Raw genomic sequence first — 27,768 nt, forward strand, 5'->3', positions numbered from 1 at the left:
TCAGGTGGTTCCGCGACCACCTTGCTTAACTGTTACATAGCTGATGCCTTAGGCCTTTTTTATATACATCCCTTCGCAATATCAACCGCGAAGGATGAAAGGGCTCGCATGGCCCTTACACTTAGTTTTTATAACTGATAAACTATATCTACTTATACCATACAAAAATATCAATTTTCTCGATTTTTATTTTAAAAATTAATATCTCAGCCATTTTTTTGATATTTTGAAAAGGGTTTTTTTAATGTTTTGAAAACTTAACTATTTATCGGATTTTTGGACTGTTTTTAGAATCTTTAGATTTAAATTAGAAGAGTTATTCCGGAAAAACAAAATTTATGCTGATTTTAAATTTCGGCTTAATTATAACATCTTTTCTATATTTAAGGTTATATTATATAGACATATAACAGTTTTTATATAGAAAAAATACTTATAGGTCTATCCAGGCCTTTTTCTAATTTTAATTAATTCTTTTATTTTGGATAGCTGTTTTTAAAGTGGTTTCTGGATTTATTTTGCTTCCGCGGGTAGCTGGAACCACTATTAGTACAGATACATAGATTAATATTACTCTGATTGCTAAGTAAGAAAGATCCTACACTGCTCTATGAACTGCCCTGCGAACTGCTCTGGAAGGCCTTAAACAGCTATACAAAAAAGACTTTAAACGGCCGCGCGAGGAAGGCCTTGAACAGCCATGCAAGGAAGGCCTTAAACGGCCTTGAAAACTGCTCTGCAGACTGCCGTGCGAGGAAGGCCTTAAGGAAACCTGTAAGGCCCTATCCTGCCCTTGGATATGTATTTCCCCCGAGTGTAAGCGAGGATCACCAAGGCTTGTATACCCATAGTAGAATTAGCAGTATAAGGGTTAAAGGGTGAAATAGTGTAGTACATAAATATCCTTTGTAATAGCTAAAGTTGTAGTATTATATCTTCAGATACTATTAATAATTTATCTAATTTTATAAAACTACTGCTGTTTTAGATAATTTTATAATTCTTTTTGTTAAGGGAAAAATGGGTCAGTTAGGTATAGAATAGTAGCAGTCTATTGTTTTCAAGACTAATCCTTGCTATCCTGAAGGTATAGCAAGATTCTAGGAGTTAAATACTGGAGGGGGTTTTTAATCGTTGACGTCACGACTCCTCCGTCAGGGATACGTGGGCAAGCCGTTGGTGGTTCACCATACCCTCGGGGATTACCCATGACACTTTTATTTAACTATTATTTAGCTATTATCTTAGGGCTTTTTTTTATATACATTTTTTTATAATATTAACTAGAAAAATTAGAAGGGCTTACAGAGTTTTCATAACTTTCTTAAAATAAACACTTTATGTATTTATAATAGTACTATTAAAACCTCTGTTTTATAAATTTTTTTTATATAAAAAATTGTCAAGGTGCAGGCTGGTTTGTAGATACTGGCTGGCTGGGTGGTAAAAATAGCAGAGCTGGCTGGAATATCTTAATAACTTATTGTTTTATTTTTAATTAGCTATTTAAATTAGGTTATTTTTAAATTTATAAATAAGATATGGCTTTAAAAAGCTAGCAGTCGCGAGTCGTCGATCAACCGCAGCAGGACCTCGCGCATTTCAAAAGACTTTCGGATATCGGGGTTCACAAGACTCGGGAGGTCGTGGACGGGGTATCTTGGGGGTAAGGGCTCGATGGTGTCGATGGGTGCCTTGGGTGATGGGATGTGCAGGGTAGCCACCCACTCTCGGGCTTTGCGGATAGCGTCCAGCCTGCAACCGGTGGATTAACCGATTTTACTCAATAGGCATGGAACGTCACACATACTCATCTGCCGCGATCTGATCCGCCAGCCCAGTCTTGGTGGCATGTACCCTCGCCCCGCCCAGCTCCTCCGCTCCGATCACCTCCCCAGTCGCCATCCTCACCAGCGGCGGTCCTGCCAGAAACGCCTGCCCTTGGTTCTCGACGAAGACAGTGTGATCGGAGAGCGCGGGGTGATAGGCTCCCCCGGCAGTCGAGGAGCCAAAGACGAGCGCGCAGGAGGATTTGCCATGTTTGGTCCGCACGGTGAGATCCCGGAATAATTGGCCGCCTTTGTGAAAGGAAAGACTCGGAATTGTTGCGGGAGGAAGACACCGGCCTGGAATGAGGCAATCAGCAATTTGGCTTCTTGTAAGAAAGGTACTTGGGGGCGTACCGATTGTACCAGTGAAATCAGTGGCAAATCATTCTTGAAGGCGATTTCCAGGATTCGGTTTGTTTTGAGTACTGGAATGGATGGTTAGTATGGTTTCTGCAGGTTGAATGCGTTGACAAACCTGTCATCTCGTTCCAGGCCCCACCGCTCTGGGTCGGGATATGTGACATGAGCAGACATGGTTGGCCACTATGCAGTTAGTATCAGTGGTGAAAGGAATGGCTAACTAGTAGGCGTACCTGACATTCCCAATCCCCGCGATCAGATTGGCACATGGCGTTGAATTGGGGTTCCTATAGCCGGCGAAGGCCCCGATCTCCAAAATGGGCGAGTCCTGGTCCAATAAGAGGGCAATGAAATTGCGGGCTGCTGAAATGTCAGCTTGATGTCACTGCGAGGATGATCCACACCGACGTAATAATTGCCCCCGTGTTTGATGCCGTGCTAGAGACGCATTGTTACCTTCGGCAGCAACCTGCTGCAAAGCCCTCTCAAACCTGTCTAGGACGGTCTTCCATGTTTCCTGGTTGGCCCGATATTGCGAGTGGTTGAGGTCGATTTGGAATGGGAGGGGTGGGAAGGAGAATTGAGTCGCCATGAGGGTTTCTGATAAAGCTATGTCCTGAGGAAAGCAGTCTAAGTGAACAGTGCTGTACAAGTATAAGGTCGGCGTGGGGCAAATAAAATAATCAAGATGACTATGCTGTGGGGAGGATTGATCTGCCCTTCGGAACGATGGCTTCGGGTGGTCCCGCGGGCAGGTCCGCAACCCATCAATGGAGGCAGAGTGAGGGGATCGCGGACAACCTGTGAATCTTGCGAAATATATAGTGTCACAACTGAATAAAGGATATTTCTTGAGGGATCTCTCTGATTTTCCACCTCAGCTATTCACGTCCTAGACACATCCAACGATGACTTCCCCTCCCGCCATAGTCCACGGCCCGACCGAGCCTGCCCTCTGACACAAGACGCTGGGCGAGCTCATCGACCTGCAAGAAGCTGAATACGGCTCTAAGGTGGCGGTAGTTGTACCGTGGCAGTCTGTCCGGCTCAGCTACCGCCAACTTGGGGAGAGAAGCCGGGTGCTTGCCCAGGCGATGCTCAACATGGGGTTGCGTCCAGGGGACTGCGTGGGCATCATGGCGGGCAACTGTTACCAATACATCGAAGTCTTTCTTGGTAGTGGTCGCATTGGGTGTCCTGTAGTAGTATTGAACAATACCTATGCCCCAGGGGAGTTGACTAGCGCAGTGCACCTGAGCTGTACGCCCTTCCCTCTCACGATCTCGCCCAGTCCAGGCTATGATTGACATCTCCCAGCATGCAAACTCGTCTTCATCAGCGCGAGCATCAGCAAGAGAGCCCTTTCAGACCACATTCAGGCACTTTGAAGCGAAGAATCATCGAATCCAAAGCTCCCGGAGCTCCGTCGGATCGTGCTCATCGGAGACGGGATCTCCAGCCAAACGGACAGCGACCTTCAACCCTACGACGCCTTCACACGCAACACCCACCCCAAGCCAGCCGAACAAGCCGCTATCGCACGCACCGTCTCCCCAGAAGAAGTCTTGAATCTCCAATTCACCTCCGGTAATCCTTATTCCCTTGCGTCTCACATATTATATTGTACTCACAGATAGCGAAGGAACAACCGGTTCCCCCAAAGCCGCCATGTTACCGCACACGTGAACCCCCCTCTCTACCCCCCCGCCCTCTTGCCTCGAATGCCAACTAACCCTAAAAGCAAAAGAAACCTGCTCAACAACGCCCGCTTCGTCGGCCAAGCCCTAGCCCTCACCCCCCAGGATAAGATCCTTAGCCCGCCGCCCCTATTCCACTGCTTCGGCCTCGTCCTGGGCTTTATGTCCTCCTTCATCCACGGCAGCACCATTATTTTCCCATCCCAAAGCTTCTCCGCGACCAGATGCGTGGACGCACTCCTCACGGAACGCGCAACGGTGACCCTCGGCGTGCCAACGATGTACCTCGCCCTGCTCGACACCCTCACCCATACCGGCACCAAGACAGTATCCCTACGAACCGCGCTCGCCTCCGGCTCCCCCGTCTCGCCGACGCTTATGACCCGGCTCCGGACAGAGATGAGAATCCCGAATGTGCTGATCGCGTACGGGATGACGGAGACAAGCCCGGTGACGTTTATGACGCGCCTGAGCGATGAGATGGACAAGGGGGTTAATACGGTTGGACAGGTACTGCCGCACACATCGGCAAAGGTGGTAGATTGGGAGGGAGGCGTGGTTGCGCGCGGGATGCGGGGGGAGCTGTGCACGGCGGGGTTTGCAGGGCAGAAAGGGTATTGGCGCAACGTCAAGAAGACCGCGGAGGTGATGCGGAGGGATGAGGCCGGGGTGCTGTGGATGTTTACCGGGGACGAGGCGGTTATGGATGGGGAGGGGTTTGTGGCGGTCACGGGACGGATCAAGGATTTAATCATTCGGGGTATGTTTGTTGTTTCTTTCTTTTTGCTTTTTTGTCTTGTTGACGAGGTGGTGGTATCTGCTGTTTGAGGATGCAAGCTGACTGGCAGCGGGAAACATCAGAAACAGCTCCTGCGTGAATTGGGGAATCGCCTGATGCGAGTGAGGGAGGAGGAGAATTAAGCGAGATTGTAGTTTTTTGTGAGCAATGTCAATACTCTCTTTCTCGTCCCAACCGCCTCGGTCCGCCAGTCCGTGAGTAGGAAACACCCAGCGGTCCGGGGACGAACAGTCCACACATATTTTATACCCTGACCATCCAGTGTGCATACGTAGACGCACAGTGCAGAAAACAACCCGACTGCAAAGTATCGCCCGAAATATACTCACTGCACTAAAAAAACATGCCCTCCTCATCAGTCCGTATTGTGGAAGTCGGTCCTCGCGACGGAGGGGTTCAGCCGGGCGAATATCAATTGTTCGGTGGAGGTCGGCCTTGCAAGGGCGCGGAAGGTGGTTGGGCGGGCTGTGCAAGATGGGTTGGCTGTGCGAGGGTATGTTGAGCCCCCACCTACCTCACCTCGATAAAGGTCAGCAAGGCTGATAATGGTGTTAAGTAAGTCTCCTACATCTTGTCCGATCCCTACGACGGACCCACCCCGCCCGACGCGGTGCTCCGCTACGTGCAAGCCCTCCTCCAAGCGGGGTGCTACGAGGTCAGCCTGGGCGACACCCTCGACGTGGGATCCCCTGCAAAGGTCCGCCGTCTCCTTCACCATCTCACCGACACCGGTGGTATCCCCGTCGGTGCCTTGGCCGGCCACTTCCACGATACCTACGGCCAGGCGGTGGCCAACATAGGAGAAGCATATACGTGCGGCGTCCGCGTCTTCGATAGCTGCGTCGCGGGGCTGGGCGGGTGTCCGTTCGCGCCCGGAGCCAAGGGCAATGCTGCCACTGAGGATGTGGTGTATATGTTTCAAAAAGCCGGGGTCGAGACGGGGGTTGATCTGGCTCGGTTGGTCGATACGGGGATCTGGATTGCGATGCAGCTACCCGGCGGAGAAAACGGGAGTCGGGCTGGAGTTGCGCTGGCGGGTAAGACTGCTGCCAAGTCGCCTGCAGACTCTCGGCCGCCCTTGACGGCTTTACGGTGGACTCTGGCTATTTGACGCTGAGGGATTGCGGCTGTTTCGCTGCGGGGGTAATCTAAAGATCGTGCTGAACCGTCCGCGGAATGGGAATGCGTTGACCGCTGCGATGATTACGGAGCTGCATTCAGTAATAGATACCGCGAGTTCGGATCCAGCGGTGTCGAGGCTTGTTATCACCGGCATGGGGCGGTTCTTCTGTACGGGAATGGATCTGGGGAAGAGTACCCCGGTTGCACAAGAGAAGGGGAGCAGCGAGGCGCAGTTCGCCAGGCTGACGGAGCTGTTCGAGGTCATTGATCGGTGCCCAAAGGTGACGATCGCGTGTCTGAATGGGCCAGCGTTTGGTGGGGGAGTTGGACTGGCGTTCGCGTGTGATCTTCGTCTCTGCACCAAGGCCGCTACGGGCACCCTGAGCGAGGGCAGAATGGGTCTTTGTCCTGCGACAATCTCCAAGTATGTCATCCGAGAGTGGGGGACCGCCTTCGCGCGTGAGGCCTTGCTCTCGGCTCGCCCGGTCAAGCACGACCAGCTGCATTCGCTGGGCCTCGACGCCGAGGTCGCAGAGAATCCCGGGGATCTGGACAAGAAGCTGGACGCCTTGCTGGTGCGCCTGCGGCACGTCTCGCCCGATGCGTCGCGCATGTCGAAGGAGTTGGTCAGGCTCGCCTGGAAGCACGCGGGCAAGGGCGAACAGGCGTCGGGGATCGAGGCACTCTTCCATGAGATGATGCGACCCGATGGCGATGGTGCCCTTGAATTGCGTGAGTTCCAGTCTGGTCGGCCGGTAGATTGGGATGCGTATACCCAAAAGACGAAAACCACTCCCGGGGCGAAATTGTGACCTGCTATGAGCTACCTCTTTGCCAAAGAACTTATCACGTATGACATCTGATGTTCGTTCCGAAATGCTTGTTGCTTTGCTCAAACTTCATATGTCTTACCGGGTTCTATTATAGATTGCCGAGCAAATATAGGCGGATGTGCTCATTAACTTAATCTCACTTCACCCTGGATTGCGGCACAGAGTAATCAATCAAGTTACCCCCAGACCCCATGCCTGGCCATGCATGTGACAGGTGTTAAAGCCGTTGCTACCTTTCTTGCGTGACTACTTCTTACCTTCTCCTCCTCTCTTTTCCATCTTTCTTGTGTCATCGGTTAAGTTCAACGTGTAGCAGTGTAGAGCGTCGTCTCCTCTGGTGGCGGGCATCTCCTGAGCCAGAACCGCGTATCTCTGGCCACTGGAACCGGCCGTAGAGCCCTCGGAATTACTGCCTTGAGGCGCACAAGCGAGTCGCACGAGCCAGAGAGCTCAGATGCATAGCATCGAGCGTGGTGGGTGAAACTTCTCGATGCACCAGGGTATCGGCGGATGAAGGCCCCGACTGCCTGTGCGGGATGCGATGTCATCAGAAGGGCGCTAAGGCAGGCTCCGATCGGCGGGAGCAGAATCCGCCCGTTGTGGCGACCGTCCGTCCGTCCCATCGGCCAACTGTCGATTCCCCGATAGTGCCGCATCTCATCGAATCTACTCAGGAGCCATCTATAAGACCCTTCCCCTCCACCTCATGTAGGAGTTGCCCTGAACTGACCCATTGGCATCCTTTCAAGTCCCAGTTTCTAGCCTTTCATCTTCCTGCGATTCTTGAACCCACCTTAAACCCACCCGCAGCCGACACAATGAGCGGAACCAGCATTCTTGATCGCCTAGCAGTGCTAGACAGCAACACGATTTCCGACGCCTTAGACTTTCTCAAGCTCAAGGGGGCCACCTATGGCCTGCGACCCCTCTGGGAGTGTCCGAAGATTGTTGGACGTGCCAGCACCGTCCAAGTCGGCCCCAAGACCGACACGAAGCCGACCACACATCTGCTCACCCCCGTCATCGACGCCGTCGCCACGGATGACCGCGTCCTGGTCATCGCAGGCGGGACTGACGGCATATCCTGCTGGGGCGACATTGTCGCCAACGCCTCCAAGCAGAAACGCATCCGCGGAACCATCATCGATGGCATGAGTCGCGATATCGACGGCAGCCGAGACGTGGGCTACCCCGTGTACGGTCGGGGAGTGACGATGATTAGCGCCCGCAATCGGCTGGTGCAGGTGGCGTCGGGGACCGCCTTACAGGTACGCGGGGTTACTGTCCATCAAGATGATTATGTGATTGCCGACAGCTGCGGAACGGTCTTTGTGCCAGCTGCGCGCATTGACGAGATTGTCAATCTGGCCGAACGCATCGATCGTCGCCAGGCCCGCATGGTGGAGGCCGTCCGTGCCGGCCACCCTGTCTCGGAGGTGATGCACGATTCGCAGTTCGAAGCTATTCAACAGAGTGAGAGCGCTCCAACCCTGCAGCAGCATTCAGCACCAGAGGCCGTACCACCCAAGCACAATCCGAAGTCTGCCATCCCAGAAGACAAAGAGCTTGTGGCTTTGTTCGCCGACTCCGATACACCAGCGGTGTCAGATGCATTGGATAGACTGGGCCTTCCGGGCCAGGCGTTCGGAATCATGCCTCTTGCCAATTATACCAAAGTCACTGTTGGACCGGCCTTCACCGTCCGGTATGTGCCTGCCAGCGATCCACCCGGTAGTGTGGGGGACTTTGTGGATGATGTAGCCGAGGGGGATATTGTCGTCATTGACAACGGCGGTCGCACGGACTGTACAGTTTGGGGAGATATCATGACACAGTACGCCGGCCTGCGAGGCATTGCCGGAACCGTGATCGACGGGGTGTGTCGAGATGTGAGCCGTGCGATTAACGATAATTACCCGCTCTTCACGGCTGGTCGGTGGATGCGAACGGGCAAGGACCGCGTGCAGGTCGGGGGCGTGAACGAGTCCGTCGGTATCGGGAAGGTCCGCGTTAACCCGCGTGATATCGTGGTCGCCGATGCAAACGGCGTGGTCATTGTTCCCCGCGCTCGGGCGCGTGAGGTGGCCGAAGTCGCACGCAAGATTGAGAAGAGCGAGGAAGAAATTCGAGAGATGATTGCCGGCGGTGCCACCATCGCCGAGGCACGAAAGAAGCTGGGTTACCATACATTGCAGCGACATGGAAAGGATGAGTGAGGGAAATGATTGAAGGTCGCGCAGTTGCTTTTTCCTCTCTCCCTGAACCCTCGGCATGTAGTACAAGTATTGTGGTCGTAGTCCATCATTTCTGTTTCCACTTGATAGCCAAATCCTTGGAAAAAATTACAGTCATCATATAACCGAGCTGTGTTACAGATCTTCAAACCTGATGGACCAGGGCTTTTTTTAGCTCTCCAAAAGTTACACCATGTTGAGAATCCGGCTGGTAGGAACTATTTTTTCTCTTATTGAGACCGTGAACAACAATATTGCTACATGTTGAAACTTGACAATTGTGAGTATTTTCAGAAAACATGTATACATATCAGAACTTCCCCCACTAAAAAGATCACACAACCCGATGAGTAACAACACAAAGGAAGTTCTTCTGTCTACAATCCAAAGTAGCGGCGTTCCTCAAGCCTCTGGCGATCATGATCTCGCCACCTGCAATTCACTGATATACCAGTTCTGCACGGCGCGAATATCATAGCTCAACGCCACCGTATCGAACACCTGGAGATGCTCCTTGCATAAAGCCCCATTGTTGGACAATCGACTAACCCATTTACCATGCCTCCTGGCCGCCGCCACGATTTTCTCAATCGCCTCGACAAACTCGGGCTCATTACCTTTAGCAGGAACATAGCCCAAAACCGACAGCGCCAGGTCATTAGGGCCGATGAAAATCATATCTTGAACATGCAATCAACAAACTATCTAGAAGATGCCTTGGGCTAAGGACTCACCAACGCCCGGCACAGCACAGATGGCATCCACATTCTCCACCCCCATCTTGGTCTCGATCTGCACGCAGGTAATGAGCGTGTCATTCGCAGTCTTGATATATGTCGGCAGGTCAATGCCGTGGGCAACCGCGGGAAATGCGGACCCCTGCCCTCGAAGCCCCTGAGGCGGGAACTTCGCATGCGCAACAACCGCCCGCGCTTCGTCAGCGGTGTTGATCATGGGCACGACGATGCCACTGTGCATTGCATTAGCACATCTCTCACCGGTAAGGTGAGCTAGATGCTTACTGCGCGCCTGTATCGAGAGCTCGTTTGATGAGGTCCGGATGGGTCATTCGGAGCCGGACCAGCGGCGAGACGCCCATGGCGGCGATGGCAGCCGTTGCGCTGTGCATGCCGTCGTCGCTAATGTTACCGTGCTCACAGTCGATGATGATTCCCTAGGTTTATCAGTAGAGAGCCCCGTGTCAATAAGGTTATGGGACTGACATCGACACCGGTCTGAGCTACGATCTGTGCTGTGCGGAAGGACGGAAGCCCTAAGAAGGTCATCACCGGCTTCGCGCCGGCTCGGAGAGCATTGAGCAATCGTAATTGCGGATTGGAGAGTGAAGTCGCCATGATTGACAGAGAGGCTGCTGAAATAGCAAACTATCTCAATGCTTCGATTCAAATGTCGGGGAATGGAAGAAATAATACACCCAATGCACCTTTACATTGAATTAACCATGATTGTTATCTCAGCATGGTCGGGTAAATGCACCGATCCCGATAGGCGGCAATGCCGAGGTCGGCAAGACGACTTTTGGCCGAACCCATCAATTGACCCTGCATGTAGCGGACCGAAACCTAATTGCCCTTGCATCTGGGGCCAGGCAATAAATGCTCTACATTCGCCAGCAAGGAACCCAGCAATCTACATACTTGCACTTCTCACAACCCACCCTCACCATGCCACTTACATACGAAACAATCCCCCTCCAGGTGCAAGGCGTGCGTCTCGACATCGCCACCATCCACAACAACCTAATCCCCGGGAAACCCCTCATCCTTTTCCTTCACGGCTTCGGATCCTGCAAAGAAGACCTCGCCGACATGGCGATCCGACCCGCCTTCCAACAATATGGCTACCTCGCCTTTGACGCGCCAGGCTGCGGACACACCACCAGCACGAACCTCTCCGCGACCGACATCCCCTTCCTAGTCGCCACCGCCGAAGCGGTGCTCGCACACTACCAGATCGAGCACTTCCACTTGATGGGCCACTCGATGGGCGGCCTTACCGCCCTCCTCCTTGCCCATCACCACCCCACCCGCGTCTTAAGCTTCGTCGACATCAAAGGCAACCTCGCCCCCGAAGACTGCTTCCTGAGCCGACAGATCTTCCTCTTCCCAGCCGACGACCCCGAAGCCTTCCTAGATGCATTCATCGCGCGCACCGCGACCGCCAACTCCCACGGCAGTGCCTTGTACGCCAGCACTATTCGCGCGAGGGTGCGCGCCGGCGCGGTGCGCGCGATCTTCGAGTCGATGGTCCAGTTATCTGACTCAGGCAGTCTACTAGATATATTCTTGGGGTTGCCGTGTCCGAAGATGTTCATGTTTGGGGAGGAGAACGCTGGTTTGTCGTATTTGCCCCGGCTGGGGAAGGAGGGGGTCGAGCTGGCGCTCATCCCGGAGAGTGGGCATTTCCCCATGTATTCCAACCCGGTGGAGATGTTTCGGCGGATGGCTGCATTCTTGGAAGGAGTGGAGTATAGTCAAAGCACAGTAGCATAATATAGACATATTATAGACCAGTATTCCATCAAGCTTGATTCGATGTCGTAGAGCTCATATTGGTAAAATACGTAAAATCCCCAGCTGCCTGCATAAGACTTCAGCTAACACCAAACCAAAAAAATACGATCTCATGAAGCAAGGATATATAAATGAAATAGTGGTAAAGTTAAAATTGAATTCCATTCCATGAATCCACCACAAATCACTCCACGCTAAACGATGCCAGATTGTTGAAAAAGGGGTATCTCATGCTAAAATATTAAATACTATATAATCGGGTTGGACTTTGTTGAAAATCCATGGGGGTGCCATTTTAGGCTTCGGAGTCGTCCGCGTTCTTGGCCTGGACATCCTCGATGGTGACCTGCACCTCGTGGCTGCGTTCCAGGCCAGACAGGACAATCCAAGTGGGGATGACGCACAGCAGGGTGACGCCGAAATTGAGACCAATGCTGGCGAAGTGGTTGACGTTGCCTTCGGTTTGCATACTGTTTTGGTCAGTTTCTGTCTATTCCAGAAGAAAAGGGGAGGGGACATACGCCCAGGCAACGGTCTGTCCCAGCGCCTCGAATCCGCGCAGGATTCCACAATGGTAGGACAGAGAAGAGATATCGGTGCTGTACTGACCGACCAGCCAGTACAAAAACTGCTGGAAGGCCTGGCCGCCAAACTGCCAGAAGAAGACCAATGCGTAGGACTTGCCGAACCCGCCGGTGAACCAGTCAAAGGTGGGGGCCTCCGGGGCGTTGTAGAACTGGCTCTGCAAGATGCAGGCCCAGATCCAGGTACCAGTGAGGATGGTAATGATAGACAGGAAACCGATCTTGGCACGGGTCTTGATGTGGATAGACTGGCGATCGAGAAGAGCAGCTATCATGAACGAGGAGGCGATACCGGCGAAGTTGGTGAAGAAGGCGGAGAAGGCGCGGGAGCGGACAGTGAAGTAATCGGTCAACCACGTGCTGGAGAAGGCGTTGTAGAAGTAACTGATGAAGAAGGCGGGGAGCAACAACAGCACGCGCCGCGTCCAAATCAGGCTCACCGCCGCCTTGAACTCGGCCGCCCACGACTCTTGCTTGTGCACCACCACCAACGTCCGGTCCTTCCGCTGCACCTTCTCCGCGGGGCTCAGGCACAGCGCGATCGGGAAGCCCAGACACATGATCACAATGAACACGATGTACGTGCCGGCACTGATGGTGCCCTTGGACGAGGTCTGCGCGTTAAGGCCCAGACTGATGGCACCACCGACAATCGGACCAGCGGCTTTAGCAGTTTGCCAGATAGCTGTTGAGCTGTTAGTATTTCACAGCCGCAAGATATCACTGGCATCGGAGGGAGCATTGACTTACCCAGGTAGAAAGCGCGGTCCGCCGGACTGGGATAGCCGATGATGATAGCCGCCTCGGCCGCCCAGAAGAAACCGGCAGAGATACCACACAGGGCACTGCCAAAGAGCATGAACCAGGTGGTGGGCGCATAGTTGTTGGTGTAGAGACCAGCACCATAGATGGGATAGCCGATAGCTCCCAGAACCAAACCGAAGCGCAGACCGATGCGGTTGTTGATAGCACCGGCGGCCACACAGACGATGGCGAACAATCCATAGACCAGGGCGTTGGCCGCCGAGACAGCGTAGGGCTCAGCAGCTCCACCAGCGCCAAGGTTGTTCATGGCATCCCACATACCAGGCGCCGTGAAGGAAACACCGCTAGCGATGGCAATCTGAAAAGGAATCGAGCGATAGATGGACTTGACCCTGGAGAACCGAGACACGCGCGGCATGTCGACGGCTTGCGGCGCTTCCTGGGCGTCCACCTCGTGGTTGGCAGGTGCTGAGGCCATTCCTACTCTGAGACAGGTACACGACACACGACACACAAGAGGCAAAAAGTTTCAAGAAATGTCAAGAGGGAAAGAAAGTCTGCAAGGCAAGGTGGTCGGTCTATAAAAGAAATTTTTATTTTACCTAACGAAGCGGGTGAGTCAATTGCGTGATTGGTGTCGCGCCCTGCGTAATGGGGTTGCCAAGACGCTGGACGCTTCCATTCCGTTTCTCTTGGCTAATCGTTTGCTGATAATCTTGATCTCCCAGTCCCCAACCCTAACCCTCGTGGCAAATGCCAGTGAAGCAACCGCACGAGGGCAGGATCATCTCCCTTGTCAGACGAACCTACAGCAGTGACTTGACATGATTCAACCGGCAGTTGATGCCACCTATGCAACGCTAATCATGTCGAGCAGTAGTCTCCTGAAGCGTCCTCGATGAACTAGTCGGTGATCGCCAGTTCGCCTCGCGGGGTGGACTTGCCACTCTTTGCCCGCCAAAGTGCGGTGGAGTTTGAGAATTCTCTGCGTCCGCCGCGCGGCCAGCCAATCGGGCGGACCAACTGTCAGCCAAATCCCGCCCGCCATTCCAGAGTTTTCCTGAAGAACTTTGATAAGAACCGTCGAAATTATCACCACGTGCCATATTGTGCATAGATTACTGTACTGTACATCCACTCTGTCTAATGCAACCCATCGGCCACAAACTGCTCCACCCCAGCGGTGGGAGGCTTCCACGCCACGCGGTCTTTGGTAAACAACTCCACCGTCGGCCGCAACTTCGTTTCATGCAAAGAGAAATCGTCCACCGTCCCAACCCGTAACGCACTCATGCCCGGATAAGCCGCACTGACGCGATACATGAGCGATCCGCACGTGGAACAGAAGTGGTTGGTCACCGTCGTGTCGCTTCCGGGGGATTTGGGCTGCGTGTATGTCTTTAGGACCGTTTGTCCGCGCAGGTGTTTCAGATGGGTGTCGTGGACAATGAAGCCGGTCGAGTGCATCGAGGCCGTGATTTTATGGCAGTCGGTGCAGTTGCAGATGAAGGAGACCACAAATCCAGGGCCATGCGTTGGCTACAGTTTGTGACCTTGTTCAGTAGATTCTTGTTTAGCGAAGACATTAGAGTGAAATGGAAGCTCACAAAAGACAATTGGACGGCGCCGCAGAAGCAGGTTGCGGTTGCTTCGTCCTCGGTGGACCACCCATCGCTTCCGACAATTGGGAGGTGCGGTTTGACTTCGTCAGTAGTTGGTGCGCTCATTGATTCTTCCAATGTATTTGTATCTCGGAAATGATCGCCTGTGAGTAATTCGAATCGCTGCTGGATGTGCTCGCATTACTTCCCAGCTTTACCCGTGGTTAATATATTCTGCAGCTCAGCACGGATTACCAAGAACTCCTTCATTCACCTGCGGTGAGCCGCATGACAAGACACAGTGCTCACCACCTGACTGTATTTCTAAGCATTATATCAAAGTATATTATACCGGATGACAGCTTTTCATCCTGATTGAGGGGTTGAGCAGTCTACACAGATGAGCTGAGATGAGACCGGGGAAGGGGCCAAAGAGGCGGAGATAGGAGATAACCGATAAGCAATACATCCTCCCCGCTCCTGCTTCATCCTTGCCGACCGTGGTTACTTCCTCTCCTCTCTTCATCTCCCCCGCGGTTATGAAAGACAACCTCCATCCTTTTCTACCTGATCATGCTCGACAACTCGACAATAAGAAGTATGTTGCATTATCACTGTCATCGTTTACCTATGACAAACAAACTAGCTATACAACGTCGATGAAAACGCGCCCATAACGAGTCAGTGGAAACTGCCCGTCATCCGTCCCCTCGAAGATGATTGAGACGGTCTCGCCAGTCTGCGCATCGGCTGGGATCTCCACCTCCGCCCGATCATCTCCCACGTCCGTCACGGTGACATTGCCCGGGTAAGTGCCTTCCTCGAAAAACTGCCACCAAGTAGTGGTGACATTGTTGGAATCGGGATCGCTCACATTTCCGGCAAGGATAACCGTCGTTCCGGCCTGTGCCTCGACTGTCGTTCCGTTTAGAATCGTCACGGACGGGGGGTGGTTGGCACTGCTATACTTTGGGGTCAGGGTCCACTGCATGCGCGCCGCAAAGTCGTTCTGCACCGCCCCGGCCCATCGGTCGGTGGTGTAGTCGTCAACCTCGTCGCCCGCCTTGTTCTTCTCGCTCGACACCATGACCCACAGATTGGGAGAGGTGGAATTCTGGTAGCTGCGACCGCCCCATCCGCCGAGACTCGGGTTTGCCGGGTCCTGCAGACCCGTCGTCAACAAGGGATTAAACACCACATTGTCTCCCTCAGACAAGAAGTCGTATGGCTCCAGGGCTTTACAAAATGAAGATTGGTTTGCAGTGGCTGGGCTCCCGAAAGTATCCTGGGCATCGCCGGCCATGGACTGGCCATCGATCCACGAGCGGTAAAGCCTTCCGAGCGGTCCTGTCTGGATGTGCGCTTTCATCCATTTCCCCGTGAAGTACAGGTTGTCGCCAGTGGAGCGTCCGCGTGTGTTACCCTGGCCTTTGTTGCAGTTGTAGCCCCAGGTCGTGTATCCAGGTTCCAGCTGCTCGACGCGGATCTGCGGCCAGTGGAGAGAGATGTAATCCGCATACGTCTCGTCCTGGAACCCACTGGCCAGGATAACAGTTTTGTTAACGACCGCATCCCGAGTCTCATTCCACTGCGACCCGCCCGAGTATTCATCCTCGATCGACTTCAGTGCGCGGGCGATGGTGTTGGTGCCACCCCAAGCCTGCAAATACAGCGTACGTGGGTCGTCGTCTAGAATCAGGGATCGGATGAGGTCCGACCCTTCGGTGTCAAGCTCCATCTCGCCTTCGAAGTTGATGTTGCCGATTTTGATCAGCGATGCGAGCTCATCGGGGGTCGGGTAGGAGGGATCATGGTTGTTCAAATTCGGCCAGATCTCAGCATAGGCAGGGAGGACTTTGTCCTGTAGGGTGCGTGTGCCGGTCCAGCGCCACGCCCACTGCGGGCTGCTGTACTCACGACCGGGCAAGAAGAATTGGGTTCCATTGCCGTCACCGGACCAATGGTACCGGCTGGAGCTGTAGATGATTGCTTGGGTGTCGAGCTCGTTGGTGTAGAGGAGGTATCGGATTAGGGAGGCCAAGTCGTCCTGCTCGAGGTCGGTGGTCACCACGGTTCGCAGCATTGAGGATCGGTTGGCACCGCATACTGTAGCAGGAAGCGCTGTAGCCAGCAGGCCGAGTGAAAGTAGCCGGCGAACAGACAGTTGCATTCTGATTTCTGAATGTGATGAATTCAAGAAAATCTACTATCCCTTTCCCGTAGGAAAAGTTCAAGGCTTAAATATTTGTGTTCAGCGTATATGATGCCATCATCGTGGAATCTCTTCAGGAAATGTGGAGATCCGTACCCCGCAGTGAAGATGCGGTATTGTGGGGAGGACTATGTGGAACAGTGCTCTGGCTCCAAATCAGGAAATGAGTGGCTATGACTGACCATTTTGCCCGAAAACTTGTTTTTCACCCGCGCGGTTGGATTGCCCCGTTTGACTCAGGGACGGGGCTTAGAATTGCCGCTTTGGCCTTGCCCACGTATGTGCTAGAGGTGCTCATGTAGAACAATTATCTTTCAACTCTAGCATTTTTATCAAAAATTACAATGTTTCTCAAGTCATAGAGTGAGTATTCTCTCCGATCTGGGAACACTATACTGACTGTTGCCCATCATCTAGAGTATCCAAATTCTAAACTACAATACAAACAAATGTAAACCAGTCTACCAAGCACCTGTCCTAAGTAGGTAGACACGAGGCACCTAAGGCCTTCACAAGCACCTGACTTAGTAAACAAGGCCTCCAGGCTCTCCAGGCAGCTCCCTAAGTAAGCACCAGGCATTCTTATGATCGAAAAGGCCACCTTGAATACTTTTTGAAATAACCAAGTAAGCAAGACCTCAGTTTCCAGGTATCTTTCTCAGTACGGAAGTAAGCAGAAAAATCATTTTCTAGATATCTTCTCAAGTGAACACAGCCTTTCTAGATACTTTTCGAAACAGGAAAAGTCTTTTCAAGGACATCTCCATACCTGAACCGAATCACACCCTTCAAACAATATCTAGGTCCTAAGTCTTCACTTATCTATAGATTTTCATCTGTCTCTACTTATTCGAACTGATTTTGTATACTTGTAGCAGTTTACATGGTCAAACTAAGAGACTCTGATGGAAGGAAGTTTAGTGGCCCAGTTTCGCATGACCACCTCTGGGTGCTCGCACACATACTGATTAGCATAATCTTGCTAACTGCGATGTGTGGGAGATGTCTTCAAACTTCCATGTTCGGGCAGTGTGGCTGTCCTGAGGGCTGTTGCAGATCTAGACAGACATTGGTCGCTGGAACTGGTGTGGGTGTGGATTCAGACAAGCAGTGCTAGCATCATAACGAAATCAAACATGTTCCAACAGTAACATTGAGCCATTATTCCGTGTTTGAGCTGTCTAACATGAACAACAGAGTGTATATTTCAGATCAACACACGCGCGAAACCTGTGTGTGCATAGTTTCTGAAAACGGAGACACAGACTATCTCTTTCGCCAAGACAGGATCGAGGCATAATGCAAGGATTGTCTCCTGAATCAAGGTACTCCCAAAGCTCAATTAAGGATGATGTTTCGTTTGTCTCGCTGTGATCTGTTCCTTTGGCTTTACCCGATTCTTCTAATCACAGGCTCGTGGGAATCAATTACGTCAATTGCTGCATAGCAGTTCATCTATCATTCCGCCCTTTGCACAATACTCAAACCGCCAACGCCAGCCTCACTCCAAGATCCCGCCTTCCCCACGCCATCTGAACCGGGGACCGTCTCCTCGCACGCACAACCACTTGCTTCAACCTCCGTCTCTTACGGGATGAACTCCCAACGCTCAACTCTGAGTCCGAACCCGAGCCTATCCTCAAGACAGACCTCAATCCCCTCGTATCTCCAACCGCGCTCTCTGAAGACACCCGCTTCACAAACCCGACAACCTGCCGCATACTCTCCGCATCCCTGGGCACAAAATGCCCTCCGAAGAACCACCTTACCTCCGGCGCGACAAACGCCTCCAACAACTCGCGACTCTCCTCTGCCGTGATCATCGTATCAAACACCCCGATCGCGTGGAACGACGGCGTCGACAGCGCCGGCGTGTACAGACTGCTATAATACTCCATCGTGCCGCGGAACCCGCAGAAACTTAGCACAAATTCAAGCGGTTGTTGGCCTGACAGCGACCGCAGGAAGGTATCGACGGGAAGGTTCTGTGTCTGAATGGCCTGCAACCGCTGCGGATCGGCAGCGGCCTCGCACATCGCCGCGAGCATCACGGCCAACGCGGCGCCCTGCGAGAAGCCTATGATCGCGTGAATGGGCTTGCCCTCTAGAAAATCAGAGATGTAGTGAATTGTGTCGTTGAGGAAGATGTAACGGCTCGTGTCATCAAGGTTGAGCCACCAGGCTAGTCGCGTTGCGTTTGTGGGGTGGGATGTAGATGCGGTGGTGATGGAGGTGGAGTTGGAGTCGAGATCGATGGGTCCGTCGGGAAAGAGGTATTCAATACCTCCGGGGTATCTTGCTTGGATGATAGGAGTGAGAGTTTGGGTGAGTTCTTGGAGGAGAGAGCGGGTTTTGATGCGGAGGGTTTGGGCTGTTTGGGCGTAGCCTGGTTATTTGGTGGTTAGTTCTTGATTGCCAGATTGAGATTATGATAGTGATGAGATTGAAACGTACCATGGAGCATGAGAATGCGGAACTTTGCATTCTCTGTAGGGCGGTTCGATGCTGTCGCCATTCTGTTAATTGATCTGAGGCTGTCTGGGTATGTTGATTGTGATGGCGATAAATAATTGTGTCGATTGCAGGTGCAAGGCTATAGCTTGTCTCGTCTTGTTTCCCAGAATGCTATGTACACTTTCTTGCTCTGAATATCGAGCTCAATGTGGCTGACACCAGGCTCTTATAGCTGCGACTGCGGGGAAAAAAAGATAAAAAAGATAATGCAGAATACTGCCAGTGCACTGAAACGCCACCACCAAGCTGAACCTGAACCTTTACACAAACTGCTCGTGCGCTGCCCCTGCCGTTCCTACCTAGCTCGACGCCTCTCAGCCACATTCACCTGAGCTGGCTGATACTTCCCTAGCGTCGAAGCTACAACCCGCGAGATCCGAAAGGAATCGAGGACATTGTCTGCTCTCATCAAATATACCAGCGGAGAAGCATATGAACCTAAATCCTAACGTCACAACACACATTTGACGGAACGGAACAGTAAGAACAATTCAAAGTAAGTAAGCTCTGATGCATAATTTGAACGAACACGGGTTCATGAACCGAACCTTGAATAGGGTTCTACAGAAAGCTTGAGGCTATACATAGAAAGGGAAAAGCCCGGTGGAGCCTCCTCGGGTACTCGACCAATCACCCGGAGAGAAGGGCCGCTACATTGACTCGCCTGCGAAATTTTCTTTCATCAATGACTACCCACGTAATACTGATTGGCACTAATGTGGCCTTGTTCGTATAGCTTGTTGCGGCCCAATCATTTCATCCGTTATGCTGGAAATGCGAGTCAAGGCCGGCGTCATCCAATGATCCAACGGTAAACTGAAAGTACCGACGTGCTGGGAGTGAGGCACGCTTCAGTTGGTCCAAACTCGGCCCTGACAGCCGGAGATGCCGGATATCTCATGCGAGCGGTCCACTTATGCTATGCGTTAGTGGAAGGCTAGGAAGTGGCTCAGCATGACTGTGGCTGATGCTACACAGGCATGAGTTCAGCTAGCACTCTGGGCAAAAAATGATTGACTCACCTTCCTATGACGACAATTGGCCTCATCGCAGGGCTTGCTCCACGGATATCGAGAGTGTGGCTGAGGCCATGAAGAATAAGACGGTGTCGGTAAATTCTTTCGCAGTCCAGTGGTGCTGATTTTGGTGCTCTACCAACTTGCGCGTTGGCCACGGCTTGCTCACGGTCATACAACTTCTATGGTTCAAGATCTTGCCCTGTCCGTATGTTATGATCTGTACCATGCAAAACCCAAGCACATACGACCACAGGGTGTGGAAAACAGGGCTTCCCGTCCGCTCAGCCGTACTTAAGCCACACGCCGGGAGGTTAGTAGTTGGGTGGGTGACCACCAGCGAATCCCTTCTGTTGTATGTTTTTTGCATTATTCCCGACTGGTTGATGGAATGTGTTTATCTGGCTGTCTGTCACTTTCCTTTCAGCCCGTGACACGCTTCTTTTACGTGCCTTGCAGATGATTCGATACTCCAATGTCTCCGAATCTGTACTTTGGAGGAAGACGTGCCCGTGCCGGTGATAAGGTGAAGATTCTTCTTTATCCTCAGTCAGTCTTAATTACCATAAGGAGATCGCTTGATCCTTCTGCTACCACGCAAAAGGCAACTTGGAAGCTCTTGTTCTCAACCGTTGCACAATTAAAAGCGTTCCTCTTGTACTTTCGACAGCCGCGGATATAGGTACTATTCTGACATCAGCATTGATTGTCATCACACCTTTATCACCTACTACTACAAACCTTGAAGGTTCTTTCAGCCCCCGCCTGTGGACAGTAAGCGGTCTTTGTTGCGCTCTTCCCACCAATCAAGACAGACAACCAAGCCAAAGAGTCAAGACAAAGCAGGAGAGCACAAGAACAACCAAAGGCACAAAGCATATCAAACAAGACTTGCCGGCGCGCAGTTCGTCGCTGGATAGATGCTTTATTCCATATTTCAGGCCATACTGCACCGATGATCTATAAAGAACGCCCACTGCCCTCACCATTACCTGTCCCTTTCCTCATCACCAACCCCTAAGTCTCCAGTGCTCCTCTTCTCCCAGGACAACTTTCAACTATCGCAACATCATGTCCGCAACCTCAACATCAGAGCTGCCCGTCGGGCGGGTGCCCATCAAGCGGATTCTGGATGACGCGGAGTGGGAGGCGGCGCTGCCGGACTTCAACGAGCTGTGGCAGGAGATGCGGGAGGCTCAGCCGGAGCTGGTGGAGGTACCCATGGGCGGGCTGATGGTTCGCGGGCACTACGCGCGCTTCGTCTACGGCGCCCCCGAGGGCGAGCCGGCCTGCTTCCTGGGGCGCGACAAGCTCGATTTCGACCTCTCGCGGCCCGAGGATTGTGATAAGTTCATCGAGCGGGCCGACGTCATGAAAGAGTTCCTCTGGGCCGAGGGCGATTGGTGGGAGCATACCCTGGAAGTGTTGCAAGGGGTGGTATTGGCATTCCGCGGGTATTAGTTGGTTTGCCTTCACCTGTCTCATGCCTCTCCTCTTTCGCTTTCGATTCTTTCCGCACGCTGTGTCGTAGATATGGGGAGGGAAAGAAGTAATACGGGCAAAAAAGGAGGGGAAAAAGGCAGTCATTCTAGTCAAATGAAGTATGATATTATCTTGACCCATTCTCTTGGCCAGTAATATTTTCAAGTACAGATCAATCAATGTTCTTCATACAATGGAAGCCTAGTGAATTCCCAACAGTTGTCAGTAGTAATGCTATCTCTCTAGGTATAGGTAGGAGATTGTACTCTTCGGTTCTTAAGAAAGAGGTTATTATAGTCATCAAGACCGGCCTGCCCAGCTACTGCCCAGCGGGCCGAAAGAGGACCGAGACAATCCTCGAGGCGGTAACTGAAGATCCCGGTTAGGCGGTTTGTTTATAGAGATGCTGCTTGATATCTTACTAAAGGCAGCTAGAATCTATTATTAGATAATCAAATATTACCTCTGCTAGTGTATAGTCACCTGTTTTTGTTACGCCCTGTGTACAGTACAATACACCAAGAATAGAGGAACATGCCAAAGAAGTGAGGATAACAAAGATCCACCCGAACAAAGCAAAGAATAAAGAAGCCGAGGGGATCTTCGCCCATATTCCCGATATCCAAGGGCCCGTCCTTTATACAATACTGTACAAATAACCGATAAATAGAGCTGAACGCTACCACCATCGTTGCCACTGCCATCCCTACCACCACCCCATCTGCTTTTGCTACCTTCCGCCCGGATACCTTTCTATCATTCAACTGTCATGTTGGACGAGCACACCTTCCCCGAGAACGACCCCATATCTGCTGGCGACGGCCCTGAGCCACTGGACAGCTGGCGGCTAGACATCCAGCGGTTGCCGGCTGACAAGGACTGGGAAGAAGCGCGCCAGGGCATACACTACTGGTGGGGGAAGATGCGTCAGGGCCGGCCCGGAGACCACTGGGCGGCCCTGGGCGGGGTATTCGTCCGCGGGGGCCGCGCGCGCTTCGTCTTCGCCAGTGGCGGGGGCAGGCCGGCGCGCTTCAAGGTCTTCGTAGAGCGCAACCACCAGCTCGATTTGGACGGCCAGCTCGAGTTCGACTTTGCGCTCCCCGAGGATCGGGAAAAGTACAAGGTGGCGGTCGATGTCATGATTTGCTTGCTCGGGGGGGCCGACGACTCGTGGACGTCCCACCGGGAGGCGTTGCTTGCCCTGCCATTCGAGGAGTTTTAGTTGGCCCGGCCCTTCCTTTCTGTACGGTTTTATCTCCTCGAGTCAGTCAGTACTATGTTGTGCGTGTTCCGGAAGAATGAAATTATCCAAAATTAGAAAAGAAAAAACAAAACAAAGAAAGGTAGCCATCCTAGCTGAATCAAGAATTTATACCGTCTACTATTTTAACACTTTCTTTTACCGAGTAATGCTTTATAGCATGCCCTCTGAATCAAGACTCTCCGTACACTGAAAGTCAGGTGATTATACGGAGAGATACTGTAGATAGTGCTATGTGAGTAGCCAGGAGAATAGTACTTCGAAGTGCCTGAGAGAGACATGGGAATGATGATCAGAAACCATGTACCCAATTCCTCAATGGACTAAAGATGGCGCTTTACAAGGTCCTCGCCGAAAGCAACACAAAGGCAGGTTGTCCCGTCGAACGACGACAACGGAGGCCGGCCCGCATCAAATATACTCTCTGGAGGGTAAGGGGTCGGGAAGGGGTCGGACTCCCACGGCTGGAGGAGGGTGAAGACGCTCCTCAAGACGGTGACGGATTGATTATAATCACCCCTTCAAGGTGCCATTTTATAGGCAACATTTCTCCTAAGCGTGACCTTTGGCAGCTTGTCTGGCTTTTTCAAATTCACCTGAGTGCGATAGGAAGCACCAACATAATAATAAACGTCTCTTTAATATTATATAACCTGAGCCTAATAGGGTACTCTATGAATATACTCAAGAGCAAATGCTTTACGATTACATATTCTTCCCTGTATGAGTACAATTGTACAGACGCTGGAATAATACTAGAGCCTTCCAACACTCAACACTCCGTCGATAAGAATCAGGCCCATTAACAAGCAACAGTGAAAGTCGCGGTAACGGTCGCGTAGACGGTGGATGTCACCACGTCCACATCTGTCTCTGTCGCCGCGATCGCGGTACTACCACCGAAAAGGGCAGTAGACGTGAGGCTCGGGACTGCAGCAGAGCTGGACGGCGCACTAGATGATGCGGCCGAGAGCTGATGGGCCGGGGTTGACTGGCTTGGCGCCACGCGAACGGAGGATGATGCGGATGAGGCTTGCGTGGGGACGCTGGACGATGGCCGCACCGCTGCCGACGATGGACGAACAGAGGGGACAATGGTGACTGCGCTGCTGCTGCTCTGCACCGGAACGGAGGTAAAGAGAACAGGGGATGAGGCAGCTGGGCTGCTAGGAGTAGCTGTAGTAACAACAGGCGTAGAGGAAGATGCTGAAGCGATGGAGGGCGTCGGAGTGGGAGTCAGTGTTAAGGTCTGTGCCGTCGAGGTTGGGCAGTTGACCACGGTAGGACCAGTGAAAGTAATGTCGTCGAAATTGACCTCCGAGCTGCTCGAGAAGCTGCCGGCCGTGCAGGTGAAATCCACCATCAATTTGTGAGTCGTGCTGGTTGCCGTCCACTGGCCAGTGACGTGGGTCCAGGCACTGCTGGCCGACGTGAGCTGCCCCGTGGCCGCCACATTGCTACTCTCCGCAGAGTCGATGTAGACATTCAAGGAACAGGTTCCTGTGCCTATCGACAAGAGTTGCCAGTACAGGCTGAGCGTATACGTACTCCCGACGGCCAGATCAGTCAGGGTCTGGGAGAGGCCGTTGGAGGCCAGATCGCCATTGATGGCGATGACATAGCTGCCATCGGGGGCTGACGAAGTCTGGTAGGTGTCGTAGACGCTCCCTGCCGCTCCTGTCGCGACAGTCCAGTCCGTGGTGCCGTCCTCGAAGGAGGGATTCTGGACAGCCTGCTGAACGCTGGTGGTGCAGGCTCCCGTGCCGACCGCGGATGCGGTGGTTGCAAGCAGGGCCAGCAGTGAACTCCGGAGGATCGTGTTCATTCTGGTAATACGTCAAGAACACAAACAAGTCAGAAGTGACACGGTTATTCAGGCGAAGGAGAGATCAGCGAAAGAAAGAGTGTAGGACTGGTCAACGAAGGATCAGGAGAGGTCAAACGAGCGACTTGATCCGGACGTTCCCTACAGCTTTTGGAGCGAGAGGAAGACACAACCCATCAGAGATAGAAACCAGACAAGACACAGGCCCCTTTTTCAAGGAAGGTCCACTGCCGTCGGTAGAAATTTCCCCAGTTGCAGTCGATACGAGCACCGGCAAAAACAAGCGATCGATCAGCTCGGAGGAGTCTTATTGGTTGAAGGGCAGAAGGCCGACGGGAGATCCACAATCCAGCTGTCGTTAAGAATTTAAGAGTTTTTAAGCCTTTGCGAAGAGATCGATGGGGCGAAGGCCTAGGGGGTTGAAAAGGTGGAGAGAGAAGAATTGGGCGAACGAACTGGACAGGACAAGGACAGCTTCCTACTCAGACATCATCGCATATAACGGAATCCCCGTCCCACCTGCCTCGAACTCCCCCCGCGGATTGAACTCGCCCACCCCCACCCGAATCTCCTCGACGACCCGGAAGCCCAAATGCGCATAAACATCACGACTGTGCTCGTCCACCGCTTCCAGCCACACCGGCACTCGGCTTTCCTGCGCCTTGCGTAGGTACGGATCAATCAGCGCTCGGACCACACCTTTCTCCGTGCGGCCGGGATCCCGACCGATCAGGTTCAGGTACCAATACGGTCGGCCCTGCAGCCACCGGTTCTTGACCTCCTGCACCTGCAGGCTATACCGATGGATCCGCGCGTTTGCCTCATCGTCGTCTCCGTGTTCTGTCCCTGAGGGAGGGAACCTGCATTCACCCACGTTAGTCGTAAGCATGAGCGGAGGTTAGTTGTAGGAATCGTACCACAAAGCCACGGCGGCAAAGTTATCCGCCTCGGCCAGCACGGCCCCCAGACGAACCTTTTCTGGGATTGCGTCACGGAAGTGCTCGATGATCAGCTCGTAGGGGACCTGGGTGCCTGGCCATGTGGATGTAGGCGTCCGGAGAAAGAAGGAGGAGAGCACGGAAGTGGTGAAGGAGCGGGAGATGACCTCCGCTGCCTGGGAGGCAATCTCTAGCCCCCCTGTGCGGATCGAGGGTACGGCCATGGTGCTTTGGTAAGGCGTGTCAGTAAGAAGAGTAGTGGAGAGTGGGTTTATATGGAACTTCAGCTTTATTAAAGGGTTGACAGCGAGATTGCTGTATTATAAATCAACGTCCTCGGCCGGTGGGTGACAATGTGGAGTAGAACTCTTTTGTTGGCTTCGTCTTCGCTTTGTTGCTGTGTTCTTCAGACAGCACTATTGCAGCATGGGTTGAACATATCAGTTCCCTCTAACTCGACAGTATTCATGTTCATATAGCGAGCTTGCCACTATTATGACTTGGTCGAAATGTTATAAACTCTCAAGACAACACACCTCGTTCCAACCAGACTCGGCATCCGCGGGGCGTGAGCGACGACCCCACATCCATCTTATCGGCATCCCGCGCAGCCCGCAGTCAGCCGGCAGCACTTTAGGGCTGAAATCCTTGGATGCTTTCGTCACTGTTCTGACCACTAGCCTCTTTTTACGATATAGTCCAGTCTTTTTCAGCCGACTTTGAATGGCTGAGATCAGGAGTGCGACCACGCTTTCGACCGTACGACACAATTGAGATGAAAGATGTCAGTGCAATGTTTGAGGGAAGTTAGCCAAGATTTACATAGCACATCAAGGGACCGGAAAGCCACGTAACAATATACCTATGTTTAGATCCCGATAAAAGTAAAAGCAGTCAGATACACGATGATTCGCAAGGCGAGCCAAAAGATTACTGTGGCCATTCCACTACCGTCGACTTCTCATATCCATTTCCCGACAATACGGCAGACCACCACGATATTGAATTTGAAAGTTTCAACCTTGTCTCGGGATCGCGTCGGTTGTCGGCCTTGGGAAGAGCCTCTGGATCAGGGGCTGCTTTGGTTGCAGTCATAGCGAGCATCCTCCCGTAAAGGGATCCATGACCTATAGGGGTAGCACACGAAACAGACGCATCTTTGTCATTGAACACAGGGTGTTTCGAACAGAGCTGGGTTCAGTGGTAAAAGACCCTCAGAGGCTCGTGACTCTTGACATTCGATGATGCATCTTTATGTTTCTGAATCTATAAAAGTTTGCGAGAAGACAGAAAACTGTCACATTGAATAATTGAAGAGCTGGGGAGAAAGAGGGCTGGATACGGCGAAGCAGCGCCGAGAAGGTGCTACCGCCCACGATACCTTAGACCATACCCCCTTTATCAGTTAGATAAATCGATGCATAGACTGAGGCCTGGCCATCACAAGTCTGTTCCCCGTGGGATATCAAAATGCTTTTTGGATAGAGAATACAAACCCTAACCTTGATGGAATGGTAGGATGGGTATTGGAAACCAGGCTCAATGGAAGGACTACTGAAATCACACGGCTGTGGCAGGAAGTTGCAGTTTAAGCCTCGGACTCCCATTGAATGTGCAAGAGATCAAGATTGTATTACGATAGGTTAAAGCTTGAGTGATGCTAAAGATCTTGAGCAATCTCCCTCCTACTACCGCGCTAGTAAGGCTGCTTGATCATGTCGTATCCGTCTAAGTACACTGTGAGTTTTCGTAATAGCATCAGGAGACTTCTTGGATCGGAATTCTTGTGGCCGCGGGCAACTAAAATAACGATCCTGCTGAAATGAAATCTGCTACGATACAAGTCCAACTGGGTGCTTGAGAGCTGATTGCATGAAACCGCCAAAACAGGAATCGAGCACGGCCTCCACCCACCTCCCTGCCGATCAGCGGTTTGGCAGGTGCGACTAGTAAGTTAGCAGGCTTCATTTCCTTGAATCTCTCGGCCTATTCTCCGATACCTAGTCAATGTCAAGCATCCAGATCCGATAGGGCCGATAGGGCCGATAGGCCGACCCAGCTAAAAGATTAACCCCGAGTTCCCAAGGACTAAATCCCGACGGGCCAATCAGCCGTGGTGCTCTGACCATTCCCGTGCCACGTACGCTCGACGATTCGGCCCT

The 27,768-nt window shown here is 52.4% G+C and overlaps 14 protein-coding genes across 14 annotated transcripts; 5 read left to right on the top strand and 9 right to left on the bottom strand.

Annotated features, from left to right (window-relative positions):
- Positions 1-1,547: 1,547 nt before the first annotated feature.
- BO82DRAFT_402799 (ClpP/crotonase) lies at positions 1,548-2,781 on the bottom strand (the record flags this gene model as incomplete). Its single annotated transcript, XM_025639344.1, has 5 exons — positions 1,548-1,755; positions 1,811-2,126; positions 2,305-2,372; positions 2,423-2,549; positions 2,646-2,781. 5 exons carry the CDS (start codon positions 2,779-2,781, stop codon positions 1,548-1,550), a joined length of 855 nt encoding a protein of 284 aa, XP_025491134.1.
- Positions 2,782-2,783: 2 nt separating this feature from the next.
- BO82DRAFT_432845 (acetyl-CoA synthetase-like protein) lies at positions 2,784-5,796 on the top strand (the record flags this gene model as incomplete). Its single annotated transcript, XM_025640824.1, has 6 exons — positions 2,784-2,970; positions 3,155-3,365; positions 3,585-3,776; positions 3,832-3,871; positions 3,931-4,646; positions 5,246-5,796. Exons 1-6 carry the CDS (start codon positions 2,878-2,880, stop codon positions 5,794-5,796), a joined length of 1,803 nt encoding a protein of 600 aa, XP_025491135.1. The 5' UTR covers positions 2,784-2,877.
- An 88-nt stretch (positions 5,797-5,884) lies between these two features.
- On the top strand, positions 5,885-6,619 carry BO82DRAFT_402801 (enoyl-CoA hydratase/isomerase family protein; the record flags this gene model as incomplete). Its single annotated transcript, XM_025639345.1, has 1 exon — positions 5,885-6,619. One exon carries the CDS (start codon positions 5,885-5,887, stop codon positions 6,617-6,619), a length of 735 nt encoding a protein of 244 aa, XP_025491136.1.
- A 717-nt stretch (positions 6,620-7,336) lies between these two features.
- Positions 7,337-8,942, top strand: BO82DRAFT_354933 (RraA family protein). Its single transcript, XM_025635316.1, has one exon. It carries the CDS (start codon positions 7,459-7,461, stop codon positions 8,854-8,856), a length of 1,398 nt encoding a protein of 465 aa, XP_025491137.1. The 5' UTR covers positions 7,337-7,458; the 3' UTR covers positions 8,857-8,942.
- Positions 8,943-9,291: 349 nt separating this feature from the next.
- BO82DRAFT_416468 (HpcH/HpaI aldolase family protein) lies at positions 9,292-10,275 on the bottom strand (the record flags this gene model as incomplete). Its single annotated transcript, XM_025639996.1, has 4 exons — positions 10,098-10,275; positions 9,897-10,048; positions 9,609-9,844; positions 9,292-9,554 (listed from the first exon to the last, which is right to left on the bottom strand). The coding sequence occupies exons 1-4, from the start codon at positions 10,227-10,229 to the stop codon at positions 9,292-9,294; spliced, it is 783 nt and encodes a 260-aa protein (XP_025491138.1). The 5' UTR covers positions 10,230-10,275.
- Positions 10,276-10,547: 272 nt separating this feature from the next.
- BO82DRAFT_383956 (alpha/beta fold hydrolase) lies at positions 10,548-11,387 on the top strand (the record flags this gene model as incomplete). The annotated part of the gene is made up of 1 exon (XM_025638063.1): positions 10,548-11,387. Exon 1 carries the CDS (start codon positions 10,560-10,562, stop codon positions 11,385-11,387), a length of 828 nt encoding a protein of 275 aa, XP_025491139.1. The 5' UTR covers positions 10,548-10,559.
- Positions 11,388-11,703: 316 nt separating this feature from the next.
- On the bottom strand, positions 11,704-13,175 carry BO82DRAFT_285116 (uncharacterized protein; the record flags this gene model as incomplete). The annotated part of the gene is made up of 3 exons (XM_025631485.1): positions 11,704-11,878; positions 11,930-12,677; positions 12,743-13,175. 3 exons carry the CDS (start codon positions 13,173-13,175, stop codon positions 11,704-11,706), a joined length of 1,356 nt encoding a protein of 451 aa, XP_025491140.1.
- A 705-nt stretch (positions 13,176-13,880) lies between these two features.
- BO82DRAFT_383958 (GFA family protein) lies at positions 13,881-14,542 on the bottom strand. Its single transcript, XM_025638064.1, has 2 exons — positions 14,365-14,542; positions 13,881-14,296 (listed from the first exon to the last, which is right to left on the bottom strand). The coding sequence occupies exons 1-2, from the start codon at positions 14,482-14,484 to the stop codon at positions 13,901-13,903; spliced, it is 516 nt and encodes a 171-aa protein (XP_025491141.1). The 5' UTR covers positions 14,485-14,542; the 3' UTR covers positions 13,881-13,900.
- Positions 14,543-14,908: 366 nt separating this feature from the next.
- Positions 14,909-16,441, bottom strand: BO82DRAFT_432850 (DUF1593 domain-containing protein; the record flags this gene model as incomplete). The annotated part of the gene is made up of 1 exon (XM_025640825.1): positions 14,909-16,441. One exon carries the CDS (start codon positions 16,439-16,441, stop codon positions 15,005-15,007), a length of 1,437 nt encoding a protein of 478 aa, XP_025491142.1. The 3' UTR covers positions 14,909-15,004.
- A 1,596-nt stretch (positions 16,442-18,037) lies between these two features.
- On the bottom strand, positions 18,038-19,180 carry BO82DRAFT_96824 (uncharacterized protein). The gene is made up of 2 exons (XM_025641708.1): positions 19,025-19,180; positions 18,038-18,956 (listed from the first exon to the last, which is right to left on the bottom strand). The coding sequence occupies exons 1-2, from the start codon at positions 19,083-19,085 to the stop codon at positions 18,052-18,054; spliced, it is 966 nt and encodes a 321-aa protein (XP_025491143.1). The 5' UTR covers positions 19,086-19,180; the 3' UTR covers positions 18,038-18,051.
- A 1,904-nt stretch (positions 19,181-21,084) lies between these two features.
- BO82DRAFT_96826 (uncharacterized protein) lies at positions 21,085-21,702 on the bottom strand. Its single transcript, XM_025641709.1, has one exon. The coding sequence runs from the start codon at positions 21,685-21,687 to the stop codon at positions 21,190-21,192; it is 498 nt and encodes a 165-aa protein (XP_025491144.1). The 5' UTR covers positions 21,688-21,702; the 3' UTR covers positions 21,085-21,189.
- A 649-nt stretch (positions 21,703-22,351) lies between these two features.
- On the top strand, positions 22,352-22,804 carry BO82DRAFT_365398 (uncharacterized protein; the record flags this gene model as incomplete). Its single annotated transcript, XM_025637001.1, has 1 exon — positions 22,352-22,804. One exon carries the CDS (start codon positions 22,352-22,354, stop codon positions 22,802-22,804), a length of 453 nt encoding a protein of 150 aa, XP_025491145.1.
- A 671-nt stretch (positions 22,805-23,475) lies between these two features.
- Positions 23,476-24,907, bottom strand: BO82DRAFT_96833 (uncharacterized protein). The gene has a single exon (XM_025641710.1). The coding sequence runs from the start codon at positions 24,666-24,668 to the stop codon at positions 23,646-23,648; it is 1,023 nt and encodes a 340-aa protein (XP_025491146.1). The 5' UTR covers positions 24,669-24,907; the 3' UTR covers positions 23,476-23,645.
- Positions 24,908-25,146: 239 nt separating this feature from the next.
- On the bottom strand, positions 25,147-26,090 carry BO82DRAFT_336837 (uncharacterized protein; the record flags this gene model as incomplete). The annotated part of the gene is made up of 2 exons (XM_025633367.1): positions 25,586-26,090; positions 25,147-25,528 (listed from the first exon to the last, which is right to left on the bottom strand). Exons 1-2 carry the CDS (start codon positions 25,828-25,830, stop codon positions 25,147-25,149), a joined length of 627 nt encoding a protein of 208 aa, XP_025491147.1. The 5' UTR covers positions 25,831-26,090.
- Between the last annotated feature and the right edge of the window lie 1,678 nt (positions 26,091-27,768).

This window comes from Aspergillus uvarum, assembly GCF_003184745.1.
Source record: "Aspergillus uvarum CBS 121591 unplaced genomic scaffold BO82scaffold_32, whole genome shotgun sequence".
Classification (NCBI taxonomy): Eukaryota; Fungi; Ascomycota; class Eurotiomycetes; order Eurotiales; family Aspergillaceae; genus Aspergillus; species Aspergillus uvarum.

Coding starts and splice junctions, on each gene's coding strand:
- BO82DRAFT_96826 (XM_025641709.1), bottom strand. CDS start 21,687: ATGACTGCCTTTTTCCCCTCCTTTTTTGCCCGTATTACTTCTTTCCCT.
- BO82DRAFT_96824 (XM_025641708.1), bottom strand. CDS start 19,085: ATGGCGACAGCATCGAACCGCCCTACAGAGAATGCAAAGTTCCGCATT. Junction 18,957..19,024: donor CCGCATTCTCATGCTCCATG/GTACGTTTCAAT, acceptor CCAAATAACCAG/GCTACGCCCAAACAGCCCAA.
- BO82DRAFT_96833 (XM_025641710.1), bottom strand. CDS start 24,668: ATGAACACGATCCTCCGGAGTTCACTGCTGGCCCTGCTTGCAACCACC.
- BO82DRAFT_383958 (XM_025638064.1), bottom strand. CDS start 14,484: ATGAGCGCACCAACTACTGACGAAGTCAAACCGCACCTCCCAATTGTC. Junction 14,297..14,364: donor GCGCCGTCCAATTGTCTTTT/GTGAGCTTCCAT, acceptor CACAAACTGTAG/CCAACGCATGGCCCTGGATT.
- BO82DRAFT_354933 (XM_025635316.1), top strand. CDS start 7,459: ATGAGCGGAACCAGCATTCTTGATCGCCTAGCAGTGCTAGACAGCAAC.